Here is a 20,584-nt window from a genome sequence, read left to right as displayed (position 1 = left end):
CAGTTACTGCAGCCAAAACTCTCCCCACGGCCTGAGTTCGATCCCAGCGGAAGCTGGTTGTCAGGCAGCCGGCTCAGGTCGACTCAGCCTTCCATCCTTCCGAGGTCGGTAAAATGAGTACCCACCTAGCTGGGGGAAAGGTAACTGCGACTGGGGAAGGCAATGGCAAACCACCCCGCTACAAAGTCTGCCAAGAAAACGTCAGCGAAAGCAGGTGTCCCTCTAGGAGTCAGCAGTGACTCAAGTGCTTGCACGAGAGGTTCCTTTCCTTTCCTTTTCCTGCCGTGCCACACTGGAACGGTCAATGTCCACAGTGCCCTGAGACTGACTGATGGGTTGAGCAAGGTGCAGATCCCACTGGCCCTCCCTCCATCCCCACCTTTATATTTTTCTCCCTGCGCCACATGGAGCTATCTAGGAACTGTAGTTCCACAACTGCCTCAGGCTCCTGCCCAAGGCACAGAAACACACTGTTTGGCTATTATATTTTATGCTGTATTTCATGGTTTTAATTTTTGTGAACCACGCAGAGACCTTCAGCAATTGGTCAGCATAGAAATAAATATTAAAGCTTGAGCTTTGAACTTTTTCAAAGTTTCAAAATTTTCTGCACATCTACACTGCTCAAGGAAAGGAAAGGAACCTCTCGTGCAAGCACTGAGTTATTACTGACTCTTGGAGGGACACCGGCTTTCGCTGACGTTTTCTTGGCAGGCCTTAGCGGGGTGGTTTGCCGTTGCCTTCCCTGGCCATTATTACCTTTCCCCCAGCTAACTGGGTACTCATTTTACCGACCTTGGGAGGATGGGAGGCTGAGTCGACCCGAGCCGGCTGCCTGAAACCAGCTTCCGCTGGGATCGAACTCAGGCCGTGGGGAGAGTTTCGGCTGCAGAAACTGCTGTTTTACCGCTCTGTGCCACACGAGGCTCTAACACTGCTCAAGCTTCAGTTTAAAAGAAAAATGAGTGAAACCAGACCGATAGATATTGAGTACTAAGCCTTATACTACTGTATTCTTATATGAGATGTTTAATTGTCAAAAGATGCAATCCTATACACACTTACTTGGAAGTTATCCCCACTGAATTCAACAGGATTTATCTCTGAGTAGAATATAAATAGGATTGTGCTGAAAGGATCTCAATATCCTTTTTTTTCTTTTGGAAAAAGGTTTCTAGCTCTGAAGATTGAGGAGAAACTATTGGAGATCATGAACGGTGGTCCTTCATTCATCACGACGTGCTTTTCTGAACTGCTGCACTGTGCCTTCGCATTAGTAATGCTCAAAGGCGCCTCAGGACAAAATAGTGCTTCACCTCATTCCATGTACACAATCCAACAGCTGAGGCTGATGGCTCCGAGGTCAGTGGGGCAGTGAATCCACTCCATGTTTCAGCCAGAACCAGTTAGAACTCTAAAGGAGCTGCCCAAGGTGCTCCATGTTCTGACTGGTTCTGATTGAAACCTGGAGTGGATGCACTGCCCCACTAAGCTTGGAGCCACCAGCCTCCACTGCAATCCAAACAGACCAGTAGTTGAATCTTCAGTACCTGAGGGCAGCAGTATCTCAGGGAGGATGGAAGGGTTATTGCTGCCCAGCCCCACTATTTGTGACCTGATGGCAGTAGCCTCATCCTGCCTAATGTTCAAGCCAGCACTTTCTCTGAATAGAGAAAACCAGCATGTTAGGGAGAAGAATTCAGTCTAACTTTCTTCTTTATATGCTATTTTATCTTATGTGCTGGGAAGAGTCCCGTATCCCCAATGTGGGGCAATTAAAATAAGTTATTCGCCCTCCTCTGCTTGCACTAGAAAAAGCTTTACAATTTAATGCTACATAGGCTGCAATTCTATACAGTAAACCCCATTGGACTCAATGGGACTTATTTCTGAGTAGATACATATAGGATTAGATTGCTCATATGCGAACTGGCCTTTGAAGTTCCAACCCCATAATATTCCAGGCCTATTAGCCCCCTCCTTATATTACAAGCCATGTATTACAATACATGGCTTGGGACCACAATACCTGATGGAACGCCTCTCCCGACATGAACCTACCCGTACACTGCGCTCAACATCTAAGGTCCTCCTCCGAGTGCCTACTCCAAGGGAAGCTCGGAGGATGGCAACAAGGGAGAGGGCCTTCTCAGTGGTGGCCCCCCGACTGTGGAATGATCTCCCCGATGAGGCTCGCCTGGCGCCAACATTGTTATCTTTTCGGCGCCAGGTCAAGACTTTTCTCTTCTCCCAGGCATTTTTAACAGCATTTTAACAGCATTTAACAACGTTAAGTTTGTTTTTAATGGACCCCACAATTGTTGTTTTTAAATGGATACTGTTGTTTTTATACTGTTTTTTATGTGTGTGTGTGTGTGTGTGTTTTAAATTGTATACTTTTAATGTTTACTATTTTAAAATGTTGTAAACCGCCCAGAGAGCTTCGGCTGTGGGGCGGTATATAAATGTAATTAAATAAATAAATAAATAAAATTACTCTGCCAAGACTATTAAAATATTTGTGCTAATACATTTTGAAGTTATTTTTCCACCTCTCCATTTTGCAACCAGAAATAGCAAATATGGGCACAGGTGCATAGTTAATTCTAATGGCAGGGTTTCTGGAGGCAGAATTTGGGACTTGTTTTGAATCCTTGAGAGATTAGGCGCAGTTAAGTGAAGCAACCAAGGTGGTGCGGCATTTATTCTGCGCAGCCTATGCGAAGTTAGGCGTGCCTAAATCGATTGAAAGCGGTGGGCTTAGGCGCAGCTGACTGCATGAACTCCGGTGGGCCTAATTACACATGATGTTAGACATCAATTTGGAAAATGGTATCTCACACCGCCAGTTTTATTTTGAAGGTGAGGAGAGGCAACCAAAGAATAAATAGCACTCCCTCTTCTTTTGCCCCTCTACTTCCAGCAGAGGCAGAAAAGAGCATGAAGTGGTGGTGGTGGGGGGGGAGAGAATTCCCTAGTCGGAGAACTTCCTCCCCACTGGAACGCCAGTCCCCATGCCTTCTGAGGCCTTAGCTAGCAGGACGGAGGGGTGAAGATCTTGCGATATTTTTATCTTGAGATCTACCCCTCTGTTCACACGTGGTGCGTGATGACCTCAGAGGGAGAGGCGTTGTGCACGCCATTTTGTTTTTCTTAAAGGAGAAGATGTGCATAAGTGCTTGTGCACAAAAGGTAAGGTGTTTGGTTTTTTTTAAAAAAAAAAAAAATTCCCTGCTCCACCCCACCCCTGATGGGCACAGTGCTCCTGAGGAGGTCTGTGCCCCGTGTGCGGATCCTGGCTCCTCGCAAGGAACTGCAAGGAACCGGGACAAACTGGGACACCCAGCCACACATTCCGCGGTCTCAGGATCACCCCAGAACCGTGGAAAAACTGGGCTCAAAGGGGAGAGTGAGATCCTGGGCCAATGGAGTGATCATCCCTCCCTGATCCAGGGATCCCCTGTGCACAGGGTCACCCTGGGATTTCGCCCTGTCTAACTATGGCCTGAGTTCTGCCACTTCTGGGGCAGCCCTGGATTAACCTTTAAGCAATATTAGCACATGCTTAGGGCACCAAGGGAAGGAGGGGCACCACAGAGTACCAGTACTATAGCTGTAGCCATCTAATTTTAAGGAATTCCAGATTAAAAATAATTTTCAATAATTTTTTTGCATTTGTATTTCTCCCCTTATAACAGTTTTATTAAAAAATACATAAAACAGTGATGAAAATTTGTATTTTTTTCTGTTGCCCTAGTTATAAGTAAGTCATTGGCTTATATTGCTTGCTGCTATTTAACGTTAAATAAATATAATAAATAGTTTATGTTTAATATAGTTGTGTGTTCTGGGGTGGGGGATGGCCTTGAAGAAAACTGAGTTTTTAATGTCTTATTTCACCTTCAACACTTATTGAGTCTTAACGTCTTGCCGGCTAAGCAATGGAAGGACCAAAGGGGCACCATTACTGGGCTGGGCTAAGAGCATCAGCTGGTCTTAATCCGGCCCTGTTCTGTGGAAAAACAGGGAAGCATGCAAACAAGAGAAGGCAGACGCTGGGCCTACCTCCTTTCTCTGGCTCACCATCTCTAGGCACTGTGGCAGGATTGGGACATCAGCTCTGCCTAGGGGCAGAGTGTGAGAAACTGCCTCTGTCTGCTTATTAGCACTTTCTGGCTGAGTTCGGACGACACGCTAATCAACCGGGGGGAAGAGGTAGTAGGAACAAAATGGAAATCATCCATTTAGTGTGTCATGTAGGGTGACCATATGAAAAGGAGGACAGGGCCCCTGTATCTTTAACAGTTGTATTGAAAAGGGAATTTCAGCAGGAGAATCTGGTGACATTTCCTCTCCATCACAACAGTTAAAGCTGCAGGTGCCCTGCCCTCTTTTAAATCTGGTCACTCCAGTATAGCTCCTGCAGCTTTAAGTGTTGTGATGAAGAGGGAATTTTTCCACGTTCTCCATATATACAAATGACACCTGCTGAAATTCCTTTTTCTTTGCAACTGTTAAAGATACAGGAGCCCTTGTCCTCCTTTTCCATATGGCCACCCTACCCTAGTGTTGTCCAAACTCAGCCTCTCTCTTTCTCTCTCTCTGGGTGGTGCAGCATAGGATGGTGCAGGTCACTAAAGGAGCAGCCACCTCTCTCTCACTTACTTATGCTCTCCCTCTGAGCTAAGGCCAACACAAGAGATTTTGCTGTCTGAGGCGAAGAACAAGAGGCGCCCATCCCATTCCATGCCAAAATCCTTTCTTCAAGACTTAACATCTTTCTTCAACACCGATGATGGGACACCATATCCGAAGGCAGCAGACTAGATTAGGTGGCATAGGGGAGGCTCCGCTACACATACTTATCTCCTCCAACACCTTGCTGCTGCTGCTGCTCAGCATTTACCGCCAGAGTCCATCACCTCACTTTGACTCATGGTAGGGCCAGCCCTGCATTGATCAGTGCAGTGCTGGCTGATGGGGATTGGTCTCCACTAGCTGAATTGTCCACATGCCCCAGAGTGTGCAGGAATCCTTTCACTTACTCCCTTTCTCCCTCTGGGTAGTGCAGTAGTGGTGGGGTGTCCATATGGAAAGGAGGACAGGACCCCTGTATCTTTAACAGTTGTATTGAAAAGGGAATTTCAGCAGGTGTCATTTGTATGCAAGCGAAATTCCCTCTTCATCATAACAGTTAAAGCTGCAGGAGTCATGCTAGAGTGAACAAAAGAGGGCAGGGCTCCTGCAGGTTTAACTGTTGCGATGAAGAGAGAATTCCACCAGGTGCTGCACACCTACAAATGGCACCTGCTGAGATTCCCTTTTCAATGCAGCTGTTAAAGATACAGGAGTCCTGTCCTCCTTTCCATATGGTCACCCTGAATACTGGGGATTTTGTCCACTGAACCAAATCCTGCTGGGCCACCCAGAAAGAGGGGCGGGGCAGCAGCAGTGAATGGGCAGAGGTAGAAAATACTGATGGTTGCCAATTGCTCACCTGTCCTCTCACTCTGCAATTCTCTTATCTTCTTTTTGTGGGGCGAAACAGCAGGAAAGACTAGGTTTAGTAGGGCCATGGAGAGGGTGGGAGCAAAAGGAGGTAGTGGACTTTGCCTCTGTTATTATTATTATTATTTATTTATATCTGCCTGCCCATCCGCCCTCTTTCACTTGGTAGTGCGGAGGATTGGGCTCATTGGGCCCAATCCCCACCACTATGCTTAGTGCCAGATTTAGGACCAAGCCAAGTAAGCCACAGCTTAGGGCCTCATATTACGAAGGGCCTCTAAATATTTGTAGATAACTAAGATTTATTATGATTGAAATCGCTTTGGCTTAAATCCACTACTCAAATTCTGAAACCTGACCCTCCCCCTCCCAATCCACACCCAGCAACTTCCCTTCCAGTATTAGTTTTTCATTACAAGCTACATTGTTACTTCCATTAACTAACTTCTGATCTCTGTATTTGCTCTTATGTTTCTATAAATTAAAAACCGTCAGTTTCATATGTGGTAATTAAGAAATCATAAGGTACTTGATCAGGCAAATCAAGCTTTTTGCAAGAAGTATCTTCTAGTTGTTTCCCACTGCATCTTTGCCTACGTATCTCAGGGAGGTTGGAAGGGTTACTGCTGCCCACCCCCAGTAAATAGAATGGTTTACCTTTCCATTATAACGTAATACATGTTTTTTCTCTATATTTTTTATGATGTGGGGCCTCTGTCTCTTGACATAGTTTAGGGTCTCAGCATGTCTTAATCCAGCCCTGACCATGCTGCTCAAAGGAGACTGAGTGAGTCAGAAGATGAGCTTGAAAACTTGCACATTTTTTTTGTGTGTGATCTTTTGCTCGGCCTTATAACTAGTATAGATGTTGGAATTTTTCTTATGGTCAACATGGCTACTTTTGTTTGCTTGTAGAGCATAAGGAGGCTTCTCCTTTAGTAGCCAACCCCCTATACTGCATGACCCAGAGAAAGAAAGAAAGGGACAGTTCACACCCTACCACAGACCGTGGGTTATGTGAGGGTTATTTAGCCTGCAAATAACCCCCACCGGCCATGTTCGCATAACATGACAACTGTCCGGTTGGGGGTTGCATATCCATAACGGTGGCTGGCGTGTATCACAGTTCCTCAAGGGTTAATAAACACATGATGGGCTGCCCTGTTGTGCAAACCAGGTCAGACAGAGAGAGAGTGCAGAGAAAGCTGCTTGCATTCTCATTCTCTCTGTCTCGACAGCATTATGATCCCAATCCTCCCTGCTGGGTGCCCATGAACAAGAGAGAGGATGTAGGAACATCCACCGCCTTCTCTTGGTTGCACACTTCCCTGCCTGTTCCCAGAAAGAGCAAACCTCAGAGCAGGAGGGGCTATGGTGTTTTGGGGAGGGGGGAGGAACCCGGGGCTTCCTGTCTGCTCTTTTCCAGCCTCTGGAGGGGCCGGGGAAGGGAGGAGAGCTGGCGGCTTATTGTGTACTCCTGGACTGTCTCCCTTCACCTAATCAGCTGTTTTTCCTTCAAAACAAAAGCAGGAGAGTTACGCGTCTTGGCCGGAAAGTTTTAGCTGAATTTGCACACAGTTAATCTCATGGATCGGTGGTCCTAGACAAAAACCGATTCGTTTTTGCAGAATTCCAGACTCTGCCGCTCCCCCCCTCCAACTTTACCCCAAAAAGTGGGTGGGGCTAGGACATTCCAAAGCCTCTGATTGGCAACGCGGAGGCTTTAAATGATTTGGAGGGCTGCTTGCGGTGGCTGGAAGGAGGAGCTTTGTTGGAGCCTGTTGCTCGCGCGGAGACAGCGGCGCGTGAAAGCTGGAGAAAATTGCCTTGATCGGTCGTTTTCTCCAGCTGCCGCCGCTACCGCCGCACAAGCGCCTCCCATTCAAAGCCCTCCGGATCCAGCCGATCCCGGCGAAGCGCGGCGGCCACCCCGCTCGTAAGTTCCCCGATGCCAACTTCTGTCCTGCTCGCTGCCCTTCTGCAGCGCCAACCTGGCACTGGGAGCTGAAGTTCTGCAGCCGGCGGCTCTCCTCTCCATCGTCCCGCCGAGATGGACCCGAGCAGAGCGTGGCTTTTGTGTATCCTTTGCAACCTGGTGGCCGCGCCGGCCGCATCTGTGCAACTTCGGCAAGGCATGTAAGTGACCCGGGTCGATTTTTTTTGGGGGGGGGGGTTGGCGGAGGAGGAGGAGGCTTACACGGATTTGTGTTGCACGCGTCTATTTGTTCCGTGCGGGCTTCTCAAGCACTCGTAAAGTTGTCAACGGTTGGGCGAAGACTAATGTATCCAATGTTACTCTAACATTATTTTCAATGGCTTCTACTCTAAGTAGGTCTAACGGGATACAACCCCATAGTTCTTTGTTCAAAAGGTGGAGCGATTGGAATTCCCATGTTGATCCCATCTGTAAGGTTGTGTCCTTATATCCACGTATCCATTGAAGGCAATGGAGCTTACTTCTGAATAAACGCGATCGTGCTCCGCGCCAGTTACCTGGGGAGGACACTTAGTGCTTTCTCTTTCTTCAGAATGAGAAATGTGTATAAAAGGCTCCTGTGGCTCAAACCATCGGAACGTCGGCTGCTGCCTAATACCAAGTGAGGCTATTCGTCTAGTTAGCCATTATTGGCTATTATGACTGGCTCTCAGAGTCTTGGTCGGAGATCTCTTGCAGATCCTTTCAACTGGCTAAAAGATCCTAGCTAAAAATTAAGAGGGCCAGGGGAAAGGGATTTTTCAATTTTACAGATCCTGGTCATGTTCTTGTGGAATTAAGTCTTGCTAAGTTCCAACAGGGCTGCATCCCAGGGAAGTGTGGGTAGGATTGCAGCCAAATCTTCTTGCCTTTTTTCCCCCCAGTACGCATTTTTTCAGACGAAGAGTTGTCTGCAGTTCTACACACTAGAGCCTCATTCACTGCTGTGGAATTCAAAGCTGCAACATTTCTCCATGTATCTCACTTCCATGATGGCAGTTGCATTTACCTGTGTACACTGTCATGGCTGAGAAAAGCATGTGGCTACATCGGTTGTATGTATGACAGAAAACTATTTGGTGTGCATTTGTTCCATGTGATTTTGCACTTAGTTGTTGGTGGTACACACAATTCCCACACAGAAATGATGCCTTTGTTGTAGATCCATGATATGTAAAGTTGCCCTTGGGCTGCAGTCTTTTGCAGGCTTACTTGGGAGTAACTCAGTGTGACTTCTGAGCAAACATGTATAGGATTGCACGTTTGGTTTCTGTGTAGAGAGAGGGGAAGGATGACCACTGTCCTGCGATACAGCATGTGCGTTTCTTTTGATGCAGATATGTCTGGGTCCAAATACTCATGGAAAAATAAATCTTTGTGTTATATTTCTTGAGTGATGGTGCAGGAAGGAGGTTAGGTGTTAAAGGGCCTTAGTATTCTCCAGTAAATGTGTGTGAAGATTGCAGTATTACATTTTATCAGCTTTAGTATTTTTTCCTTCAGGTGACTTATATTGAAGTTTGGAATGCCATCTATCAAATGGCTAGACTTCTGAATGCTAAGTTTTTAGGCAGGGTACACACATGACCTTTAATATGTCCTTCTATTCACGTAATCTAAGATCCTGTACAGATATAACAGTCTTGATGTCCACTACCTGGTTTAAAACTGCAGGCTTATTCATTCCCCTTTCCATGGTTTGTTGGAACCACAGTTTAGCATTATGTCCACATTGACACTAACCATGCTTTGCAAAGACATTTCAGACCACGGTTTCAAGGCAGTCCTGGTTATCTTTAACCATAGTTACTGCTGATGCTGGTATAATGCTAAGCGATGGTTGAAATAACCCATGGTAGGAAGGAGGCAACTCATACATGGATGGGGCGTATGTGAACCCACAGCATGAACCTGCTCCCCCAGCTATGGTTTGGAGACTGGGAACGTTGCATCTGTACCGGGTCAAAGTAATAAAATGATTGAATTGCTCTCGCAGTCATCCCAGCATGCATTTTAATATAGAGAGTGGTGATTTAAATCTGCATTTGTGACAAGAGGGCACAATCGGGAGGGCTGTAATTATTAATTGGAGTCAAAGAGTGTGGCTTTGTGCATGCTGCGTGATGTGCCTTGCCTGTTCTTGTATGTTGTGCGTAATACTTGAGTGACACTGTATAGTCAATACCCTAGTCCATGATCAAGGTAATCCCCATAGCAAAAAGTTCAATTGGATTTCTTTTCTTGACAGCTGCTTTGTGCAATAACTGTAGATTCCAGAGGTCTCCAGGGACTATTAAACAGAGAAGCAATTAGTGAGAGGTATAATTTTGGGGTGGGGGCAGTGTGCTGGCGTCTGTATGTTACAGCCACCTTAGGCTGAATTATTCTGGGGGGCATCCTAAGGGAATGTACACAGGTTCAAACCATAAGGCATCAATTGCCATTTGATGAGTCATAATAGATCGTTACAGTTTTATCATCCCTTGGCAGGGCTCCCCTTTTGGGATATGCTCATTACTGACCTCCCAAAACCTGAAGCATTCCAGCAAGACTTGGGTAGCAGTTACAGCTTTGTGTGTGTTGTAAAAAGTCCCCACCTTCAGTTTTACGGAGGGAGAAGAAAAGAGGATGTGGGGCCATTCCACCAACTCTGCTGAAAGGCTTTTTTTTTTACCTCTTCCTCCCTGTTCCTTTTTCCTTGTGTGTCATGCCTTTTTAGAATGTAAGCCTATGGGGCAGGGCTACTTCGTTCTACCGATTATATGTAAGCCACTCAGGGAGCCATTTTGGTTGAGGAGCAGAATAAAAATACCTTAAATAAAAATAAATAAATCTGAGAACCAGAGAGGGTGCTGGCTTTCAGCTGGTGGGTGGAAACCCATTACTGGGTCATGGACCAACCACAGACACAACTATTGTTCTTTAATAGTTTTCTTTTAAATGTTTTTTTCTTTTAAAATAAAAGTTTAAAGTGGACTTGTAGTTAAGCAGTTACCTGTTAGTGCTCAGCAACAAAGGAATGGCATGTAGATGAGTACATAAAAATGTATGCAATTTGTGCTAGTGGGCTGGCAGAGGAGGGGTGGAACACTCCATCCCTCCTCTGTGGCTGGCACAGAAAAAGGGCAGCTGGAAGAGGGAAACTACTTTTTCTGCAGCCTGCATGGAAATGCTGCTGGCGGATGTGTGGAGATACCCATTCCTCTGCCAGCGCCTAGCAGGCTAGGGTTTTTTGGGGTGTGTGTGTTTTTGGTTTTTTTTACAGGCTAGTAACTTTTATGGCTTATTTGCAAGGCTGGAATAAAGAGAAGAGTAAAGCAGAAATGTGGATGGCAGGAAGGAAAAGTGTGTGCAGTGGGTGGGGAAGATGGACATAAATCATATAAATAAATAAAGTGGTTCCCATGTAGCAAGTGGGAGGGGCCCTAGCTCCGTGATAAAACACATGCTTTGAATACCGAAGGTCCCAGCTTCAATCCCCGGCTTCTCCAGGTAGAGCTAGTCAAGAATCCTGCCTCAAGCCCTGGAGAGCGGTTGCCAGTCATTGTTGACAATTCCGGACCAGTGGTCTGATGCTGTTTAAAGCAGCTTCCTAAATTCCTGTCTATTGCATTGGAGATTAAAGGCAGGTCTTGGGGTTGAAGATTGCTCTTTTAGGATTTTTAATGAGGAGCCAAACATTATTGTTATTTTTTGCCGGGGGTGGGGGTGGGGGGTTAATCATGCAGTTACTGTTGTTAGTTTCATACTCTGCTTATCAAGGGATAATTGCAGTTAGCATGTAATTGACACATTTGAGTTCAACTGAAGGCTGCTTTCTTCAGAGAAGCTGAAGTCATGTTAAGGCAAAGATGTCAAATCTCTTCAGCCTCAGGGTTGAATTCAGTTTTGGAACAGCTCTCAGGAGCCTCATTTGAGTGGTGGGAGGAGCCAAATGGCTGAGGCCAAAAATACCATAAATATTTTAGATTAAAGCGCTTACTACCGGTACCTAAGGGTTAGGAGAAGCAGATGTTTCAACTTTTTATGATGAGGAAAAAAGCCTGCAAAAGACAGGAAACCACCAAATGATCTCAGTCAAGAAAAACGGGTGGGAGGGGAAGAAGGGCGACGATAACCTTGGAGGGAGGGATTGGGCCCCCCAGTTAGGGTTTGTCTTACAGGCCTGAGCTTTGACAACACTGTTTTACGGTTTCCGGTTAGTCTAACGCAGACTTGTATTACTGTATTTCTTCGATTCTAAGACACACTTTTCCCCCCATATAAACATCTCTAAAAACGGGGTGCGTCTTAGAATCATGGGTGTGTTTATTATTTCTTGGAATCAAAGCTTTTTTTTCTGTTGGTGGTGTTGAAATGAGTGTGCATCTTGCAATTGATGGCGTCTTAGAATTGAAGAAATACGGTAAAACTTATTTAAATGTCGGCCTTTTCCTACTGTGAAATGCCCTGGCGGCCATTTTCTAGTGCGTGAAGGGGCCATAACCTCCAGGAGGCGAGCTTTGGTGAAATATTCTCAATGATAAAGATGCCAATAGGTGGTTCTGAATTTTTAAGACTACTTTTGTGCACATCTACATTTGAGGTACATAGCCATGCTGCTCTTTCCAGTGATAATGTGCCACATTAACTTTATCGCAAACATTGGAAGAAGGTGTTCTCGTTTGTGGGGAAGAGGCCTAAAATATTATGACTATCAGAAGTTTGTATTTAACAGGATGGCTTACATATGAGAAGGGTGTAATGTGAGCTTCAGTAAAGGGGGGGGGGAAGAATTGCTGGGAGCCAGTGGTAGGTAGCTGCTTGAAAGTTTGTCATGTGGCAGTTGAAACATGTGGAAGAGATAATGACAAGACAGCCCTGCAGCACTTTAAAGGGTTGTATTAGATGTGGTGTTAATGGTGTGAATGCAATTAAGGGTGCAGTCCTATGCACTACAGAAAAAAAGTGTCTCATTTTTTTAAAAAAGACCATTGTGTGGGAAGGACTGAATTGTCCCTCTTGGGCTTGTTGTTTTACTGCTGCTTTCCCTTTCCTGAATGTATTTATGTTTTTAAAAAGTATATGTTCATTGCTTTCAAGCAATTAACATTGCATTTAGTTTGGCCCAAAGTCTAGCTAGTTTATTGGATCACGAACCTTCAGTGGCAACGATCTGTTTTATCAGATGCATGGAGTGAATGGTGAAGTCTTGGAAATTTATACACAACACTGATCCAGTAAATAAGGCAGGAGTGTTGGGAGAGAAAATCTGTTTCTAAAAACTGACACTCTAAAATGAAAGGAACACTCTCTTCATAGCAGAGATGCAGTAGATCAGCATTTGGGATCTACTTGCAGGTTTCTGGATGATTTGTGGTAGATCCGCAGGCTTTCTGCCTTTAACTGCAATGACAAAATAGAGCTCTCTTCCTCTAAGCCTGATGAAATGAAGAAAGTTTTGTGTATGTCAGGTGGGTGGGGACCAGAAGTGGATTTTTGTCAGGAGGGACTGTGAGTTCAGGCCCCCATCTTTACGGCGCTGCAAGGCGTCTTATGCCTGCACTTGTGTTCCTTCCCATCATTTTTGTTTTACTTTTACAGGTGCGGGGCCACCTCTGGTGACCAATCAGGGGGCGCCATGGGCTCTGCTGCCAAAAAAGTTGGGATAAGTGCCCAACTTTTTTGGAGTGGAGTTTCCGGGGTTTGCCCTCGGATGGCTTCGCAACGGCAGCTGCATCATGTAGATGACGTGCCGCTAATACGAAGCCACCCCGGGGCAAAACCTTCATGTAGACAGACTCCAGGTTTGATATTGAAAACCAATTTTTGGTCTGAGCCATATGCTCAGAAGTACTATTATTCTTAATTCTGCCAGTCTGCTCTGAGCCACTCTCTTGCAGTTGAATAGCATCCATTGGTGGACCTGGAAGTTCTAGTAGTAAAAACAGTAATAAGTAGATCCTGGAACCCTAAAGTTAAACATGGCACATGCTGTTAGGCCTCATCACGTTCCATGAAATCTATTTATTTATTTATTTATTTATTACATTTCTATACCGCCCAATAGCCGGAGCTCTCTAAAATCAATAAATTATTGATTTATTTTCAACATTTATATATTGCATTACAGTTAGACAGATTCTGGAACAGTGAACAATAAAAGATGCTAAGATAAGAGAATAAAACTCCATTATTATTTTTAGACAGTATTCTGATAAAAATGTGGCTGGACATTCTGAAATAAATATTTTTTCAGAAGGTGCTGGAAACAACACAGTGTTGTTGCCTACCTGACATCCAGAGCCAGGGAGTTCCATGGAAAAGGGGCCACCACAGGTGGAGGCTCTTCTTTGACTGGATTCCAGTTGGGCCATAGGTCCATGCGGAAATGAGAGTGCAACCTAGGAAAGGCGGCTTTTTTGCTATAGGGAGAAAGGGATAGATGTTTTAAATGCATGATTCCCAATGAACATATTCGTTTATTTGAGATTTAGATAACTGACAAGCTGGCACATAATCCACATAAGACTATATGTATGGTGTTAGTTTTAGTGCATTTTCAAATCAAGTGATAGTGTCAAATCTGTTTAGTAGCCTAGTGTTCTATCTGCCATCTAAGTAAGTTTAGCTTAAGTATGGTAACCTTGAGATCAGAGAGCAAGTTTTCTGGGAGACAAAAAAAGGTCACCTAGTGATGTCTGTCTCATTTACATCTTGTTGTTTTTGTATAGATACTGATACTGAGCCGTTTGTCCTGTGTAAACTGCAGACGGTCATTGTTGGTACATGATGTTGAAGGCTATGCAGGTAAAAGATCTTCATAGTATGGCTGATGCATCTGGATCCAGTAATACCATTCACATAGTTCATGCAGGCTTGCTTCAAGGTCTGCGTGTCTGTTGGGAGTAACCTATAGCTCAGGTGTCCCCAGCGTGGAGCACAAGGGGACTGTCATGTCTAGCCTTGCTCCCCTGGGTTGGAAGAAGGTGTTTATTATTATTATTATTATTATTATTATTTATTTATATAGCACCATCAATGTACATGGTTTCAGATGATCAGTCAGAATCAGGCTCTGAAGTAGAGGAATTGACTCCAGAAACAGGCCAGCCTGGGCTCTTCAACAGCTGGGAGTGAACTCTTTCCAGAGCTTATCTTGTCAAGGGCAAATAATACGCAGTCAGTGGGAAGCCAACATTCTTCCAAGGAGAGAGCACAGAGAGGTTAGCTGATCCTAGAGTATGCCAGAGACTAAAATGGGCAGAGCTAAAGAAAGGCAAGAGAAAGTCAGCCCGGCTGGCTTGCCGTCAGAAGCTGCCTCAAAACTAGTCTCTCCGAAGTTAACGCGTCTTGGGAAAGGGCTTTCCATTCTTCTTGAAAGGACAATTGTCTCAGTTTGCATAGTTTTGCCTAGGGAAAATTTCCTAGAGATTAGACTCTCTTCAGGTGGGAAGAGATGTTTATTGCTTGAATAAAGCTTTGTGGATTACTTAGCAGGCCTCCTCATTGTCTCCCAAGAAGGCAGGAGGTTTTGAGAAACACGACAGGGACCTCCAATGTTGTCTATGAAGCTCTCCACTCCCTTTGTCTTAACAAAATTATTTTGAAATAAAAACCTTGGAAAATGTTAGGGTAATCTTCTTTCTCTCACATTCTAGCCTCTAGTCTTGCTCTTTTTCTCCCCTCTTTTCCTTGTTGTTTCCCCTTTTCCCACTATTTCTCTCCTCCCCCCTCCACATTTCTTTAACTCACATTTGACTAGCCAGGCCCCCATGGCAGCCAATATGTGACTAATCGTGGGAGCCATTTTATGGTGGTGCTCAAGCAGTTGCTCAAATTCCCAAGTGTGCCCACACAAGTCCAAAAAGATTTGGGACTCCTCTTATAGCCAGTGGATTCATTTCATATTGGGTGGTAGATGCTTGCCATGGGTATTAGTCAGTAGATTCCTGTAAACCCATTCTTATCATATCCCCGTATTTCTGTGCTGCTCTGAGTAGTTATGATAACGCTTGATTTTTAAGCACATAACTAATGGTCAATTACGATTTTATAGGGTTACAGTTATAGTAAACGCATGGTTCCCAATAAACCTTTTCATTGATTTGAGGTTCAAATAATTACTATGCCTCTGCTTAAACCGAAAGCCTCCTAACTTTCTGTGCATTTCTTCTACTAAAGCTGAGTATTATAGGATGTTTCAATTGTCTATATCTATCTAGTCATTGGTGTTCTTGTTTTCATTTTCTTATTTTTGCTCTTGCTATCGATAAGTTTCTGCCATCATTTGCAGTAACATTTGTACAGATGAAAATAACAGCTTGGCCTGAAAGGACAATAAGATTCCAGAAGCTTTTTGAGTTCTAGGACAGTTTGAAATTTAAGCAGCGGATGAAAATGATGTGAACGGTGAAAATGATGCTGCAGTTGAGGGAGACAGGGGCTTTGGGAGGCTTGGTCATCTATATCCTCCTGCCAAGTGAATTTTGTATACTCCTGCAGTAAGGAGGATTTTTTTTTACTGCACATTTAGTGCAGATGTGTTGTAAATTTGCCATCTCTGTCCAAGAAAGAGTATGAAAAAGAAAACATAATTACGTAAATATAAGTTGTTGACTCCTGCTAGCACAAAGATGATCAGCATAGCTCATGTGCATCAAAGCTAATATACAGTAAAATTGTGTATTTAGTGGAGCAATGCAATTTGATACATGCCATTTATCTAATCAAGGTATCATATTATTAAAGAACATTTTAGGCACATTTACATTTAATATGCATTTAAAGAGGAAGAGCTCAGCTTAAACATTTGTTGTTGTATTTCAGTAAGCCAAACCTGTGAGTAGCTTTTTCAACTTTTGGGGTCAAGCTACATGTTAAGGAATTTCACGATTCTTTTCTTTGCAAGTGTGTTGTTGTTTGTTTGTTTGTTTGTTTGTTAAACCCAAAGCACCCTTGTCAGGCTGCAAGTCTCAGCAGAGCAAAGTGGTGGGAAGAGACTGTTCAATCGATTCGTCTCTTCAATGATTTTTTCAGCACAAAACTGTCCTATTCAAACTGCTTTTTCAGCAACAGTGGGAAAAGATGGCGATAGTAGTGGTTTCCATTTGTTTGAACTCATGTGCAGGGCTGGAGAAATACTAGGAGCGTGGGTAACTAGCAATCTAATCATGGACCACAAAGATATTTATTCAGCTCTGCTGCTAATATGACCTGTGCTTTCCTTTATATGTGCTCTTTCGAATCTATTTCACGAAACGTGCGTAGCAGGACTATGGTAACCATCGTAAGCATTCATTTGAAAATAACCTTGATTAAAAATTTTAATTGCTTTCCTTATGGAAATCTAAGCTGTATTTAAGTAGTCTTTCATCACTTAGTGAAAGGAATTTTGATTCTGGGTTTTCAGATCTTTGGAGACAGGGCCCACAGCACAAAGTTATGCATATTTCAGCCCATTGAAACCTGGCTCTGGGCTGGATTGAGAATGTTTTCCTCCATGGCCACATTGTTGGCACATGAAGGAGGCCACCAAGAAGTTGTTCTCAAACCATGGAGCACTGGGAAGAAAGCAATCTGAATGGTGTGTTGGTCCAATTGCAATGAGTTAATCTCCATCTGTTTATGTTCAGTGAAACATTATAAGACAGTGCATAATGTAACTTCACATGTTTAATGGTGATAACTTGAGTCCACTCAGATCTAGAGTGCTTTTACAGTGCCCTATAAATTTCTACTTCAAGGGGAAAACTGTTATTTATGGTGTAATATGGGTTTGATACTCTCTGCAAAGGGCAGAAGGCAATACACAGAGATAAACAGTTAGGTTTCAGTGGCAGTTTAAATACAGCCAGACATTTTCTGGTGGTAAATAGAAACTTTTGTACCACACTCCAAAGTTCAGGAGGTAAGAAGCACTACTTGACATGAAAAAACCATAATTTCTTTTAGGAAAATAAACAATTGACAGTGCTTTATATACAACTTCAATTCATGATGGAAGAGACAGCAGAATGTGAAAACTGCTCACAAAGTATCCTCTTGGTCAAAATGGTAAATGCCCCAATCCAGTGACCCTTTACAAGAACGCCAGTGCACATGCAACATTCCCATGCCAGCAGCGACTTAACTTCACTTTAATGGCGGAGGCAACTTTGTAAACTGCCCAGAGAGCTTTGGCTATGGGGCGGTATATAAATGTAATAAATAATGTAATTCCATGAATGGAATTGTTGCTTCAATTGAACTGAATGAATGGTGAACCCACATGTACTGAATCTCTTTGGATTTCAGCACACCCAAGAGCCTGTATTTAGTTCAGAGTGGATGCTGAGAACCGCACTATGTATTCAGTTGCATAAAAATATATGTTGGTTGTATACCTGGTCTGCGCTAGTACTCCTTGTAGGTCCAGGGACTTAGTGTATGTAGTGGCATCAGAGTACAGCGGCATCCATATCTGACAAGAATAAGAGTTGTTGTAGTCCAACAACATCCAGAGTTGTAGTCCAAGTCCCAAACCATTGGCCATGCCAGCTGGAGATGATGAGAGTTGGAGGGCTAGAGGTTTCTTGCCCCATGTGTAGAGCCAGGCTTAGGAAGTCTAGCCAAGCTTATATGAGTCATCCATAGGATCTAGAAACATGGTAGAGGTCCTGTCTAAACCTTTGAAATAATTGTTAGCATTTTCTTTGGGAAAATGTGTCCACCATTTTTGTTTTGGTTCCTGTATGCCTTTAACAGCCATTCAGAAATGATTATTTCCCCAGGATGGTGTTGACAGAAGTTCAGGGAAGCTTCAGCTGTACCATTTCTACACATTATGCATATATATAACTGTTGGGCTCAGGAACCTGCCTATATAAAAATGGGGCTATTCTAAAAGAATGCTTTCTTGCTATCAAAGTTAACTTTGGAAAAATAAGTGCGCTTACTTGAAACTAGATTTATTTTTCAAGCACTTACCTTTTGCAATCTCCCCTCAACGTTTTAAGAAGCTGGATAAAAATAGCTCATCAGAAACATACAGATCTCGTAGGTAAATCTGGAGTTCTGGAAGCTGCAGTACTCCTTGCTTCCACTGGAGGGTGTTTGTACGAAACCGTTGGTGGACAACACGAAGGCAAATCGTGTTTCTGAGGAAATGTTAATGTGGAATTTAGCGCTAAAGCGGAGAGTTAGGCGTAACCTATTTTCTGGTAGTTAGAGCCTTCTTGCTTTACCCTAAAAAAATAAATAAAAGAGGAACATTCTCCTGACATTACAAAGCCGGCTTTCCTGTTTCTGAAGTCAAGCTGAAAGAGTTGAGAATGAATAATCTTCATAAAATCGTTGCTGATTTGTGCTTCCATAGTTAAGGCCCGTTCACACTTTCATTTACTTTACTTGATGGCTTATCAGTTATTGATCTTATCAGATGTGTGTGGATTTCACTGGATTATATTTCTGTTTTATCTGTGCTTATGTTGCCTGATCCTCCTGGAATGACTTGCTGCAGATGTAATGCTCTGGATCTATTTACCATTGACTGGGTTTTGCAGCTCTCTCCCCCTTCTCTAGTTAATTCTCTTGTTCTTCCCTTCCTAGCCTTAATCCTGTCTTACTGTTACGTGTGCACTGGCACTAACCTTGAGTGTCATCAGATGGGTGTTTAATTGCACACTCGTTACCGGGCACTCACAGATTTTCGTGTGCCCTATTCATGCCAGCTGTGTCCTGCCCTTCTAGCCTTCTTTGTATGACAAAAAAGAAGCTGGTAAATCCGAATTATTTTTGAGGTGGAACTTGCCACTATTGATTGCTGTATGCAGGAGAAGTAGCGTGATCAAAACGGCCCACTGAATGGGCCGTGTGCACATTGTTTACTTCCTCTTTCGAAAGCGGAAGTAATGAGGGACATAAGCATGGGCGGAGAAGTGATGGTAAGGAAACAAGATTTCCCCCCATGTGATGACTCTCCATGTTAATGCTAACGAAGGGGTCCATTGCAATCAGGGTTTAAAAATGATTTACAAACCATGGGTGAAGGAATCTTGCTTCATAATATTCTAACCAGGGACTGTTGTCCAACTGCTACAACAGCTAATGTCAACGTTATCAGACTTTTAAGGAAAGGAAATGTTACTCTTGTCTAAAAATAATAATAGGATTTTGAATCTGTCTTTAATCATTTTGGCTAAAACTGCTTGCAGTAGTAGTTGGTTAAACTAGTGTTTTTTGACACTTGAAAACTGCAACGTTTGAGCAGTTTTGTGTTAAAACAGAGTGACGCTGTGCCAAATGTCTTCACAGAGTTTTAAATGGATTGTTATGGATGACTGTCCTTTTGTTAAGTTGGCTGTGTGTGAATAGTCTTGAGATCATGGGCTGATATTTTGTCAATAGGTAGCCTGGACTGGACAAAATAACATTATTGTTCTCGATACCTGGGGATCTCTTTTCCTCTGCCTTTGGAAACAAAAATGGTAGAGCTAATAGGCGAGAGGCGGTGAAACTGTTTGGATCCCACTGTTGTTCGAATTGAGACAGCTGAAAGTTTGTTTGCTTATAATACTTCTATACTGCTTAATATAATAACCTACGTAATTGGTTCACACAAAGCAGTTGTCTAAAAAAAACATGTTTTTTAGATTGCGTGGATTCTGTTTGGAATCTGATGTGTCTTTACTACCAGTCTATAAGAATCTGCTTGCATATTTGTAAATAAAAGAAATACGACGGCATTCTGAGTCTCCTGTACTATGCTGTCTCATCCAAAGGAGGCTAAGCCCTCTAGAACTGCCCCAGGGATATGGGTCAGCCAGAATGTGGCAACTCTAGTTTATATTCACTTCACGGGGATCAATAGCATTCAGATGGCAGATGTGTCTGCTAACCTGATACGGCACCTTCCCTTAATGGGGGCATTAAAAGCTCTTTTGCTGAATGTGGAAGGTTAATATAGTGCATTTAGCACCTACAGAGCAGCCCACCAGATCATTTGACCATTTTTCAAATGATCTGAATTAATACTGCGATCTAAACTTTGTATCCCATATTGAAGGGGTCCCTAACGTGGTGTCCACTGGGACCTCCAAGGGTGCCCATGAAGCTCTCCGTATCCTGCCTCCTTCAACATTT

At 43.7% G+C, this 20,584-nt stretch overlaps 1 protein-coding gene across 4 annotated transcripts in view; it reads left to right on the top strand.

Moving 5' to 3' along the window:
• Nucleotides 1-7,126: 7,126 nt before the first annotated feature.
• The window catches only part of MEGF6 (multiple EGF like domains 6), a 256,048-nt gene continuing 242,590 nt past the window's right edge, over nt 7,127-20,584 (top strand). For all 4 annotated transcript variants that reach the window (XM_063132003.1, XM_063132004.1, XM_063132002.1 and 1 more), the window contains exon 1: nt 7,127-7,644. In XM_063132003.1, the coding sequence (XP_062988073.1) occupies nt 7,559-7,644 (86 nt within the window). In that variant the 5' untranslated portion in view covers nt 7,127-7,558. The remainder of the gene's footprint in view (nt 7,645-20,584) is intronic.

This window comes from Elgaria multicarinata, chromosome 8 (assembly GCF_023053635.1).
Source record: "Elgaria multicarinata webbii isolate HBS135686 ecotype San Diego chromosome 8, rElgMul1.1.pri, whole genome shotgun sequence".
Classification (NCBI taxonomy): Eukaryota; Metazoa; Chordata; class Lepidosauria; order Squamata; family Anguidae; genus Elgaria; species Elgaria multicarinata.
Note: the sequence above shows the minus strand (reverse complement) of the source record. Positions and strands in the feature narration are given on the sequence as shown.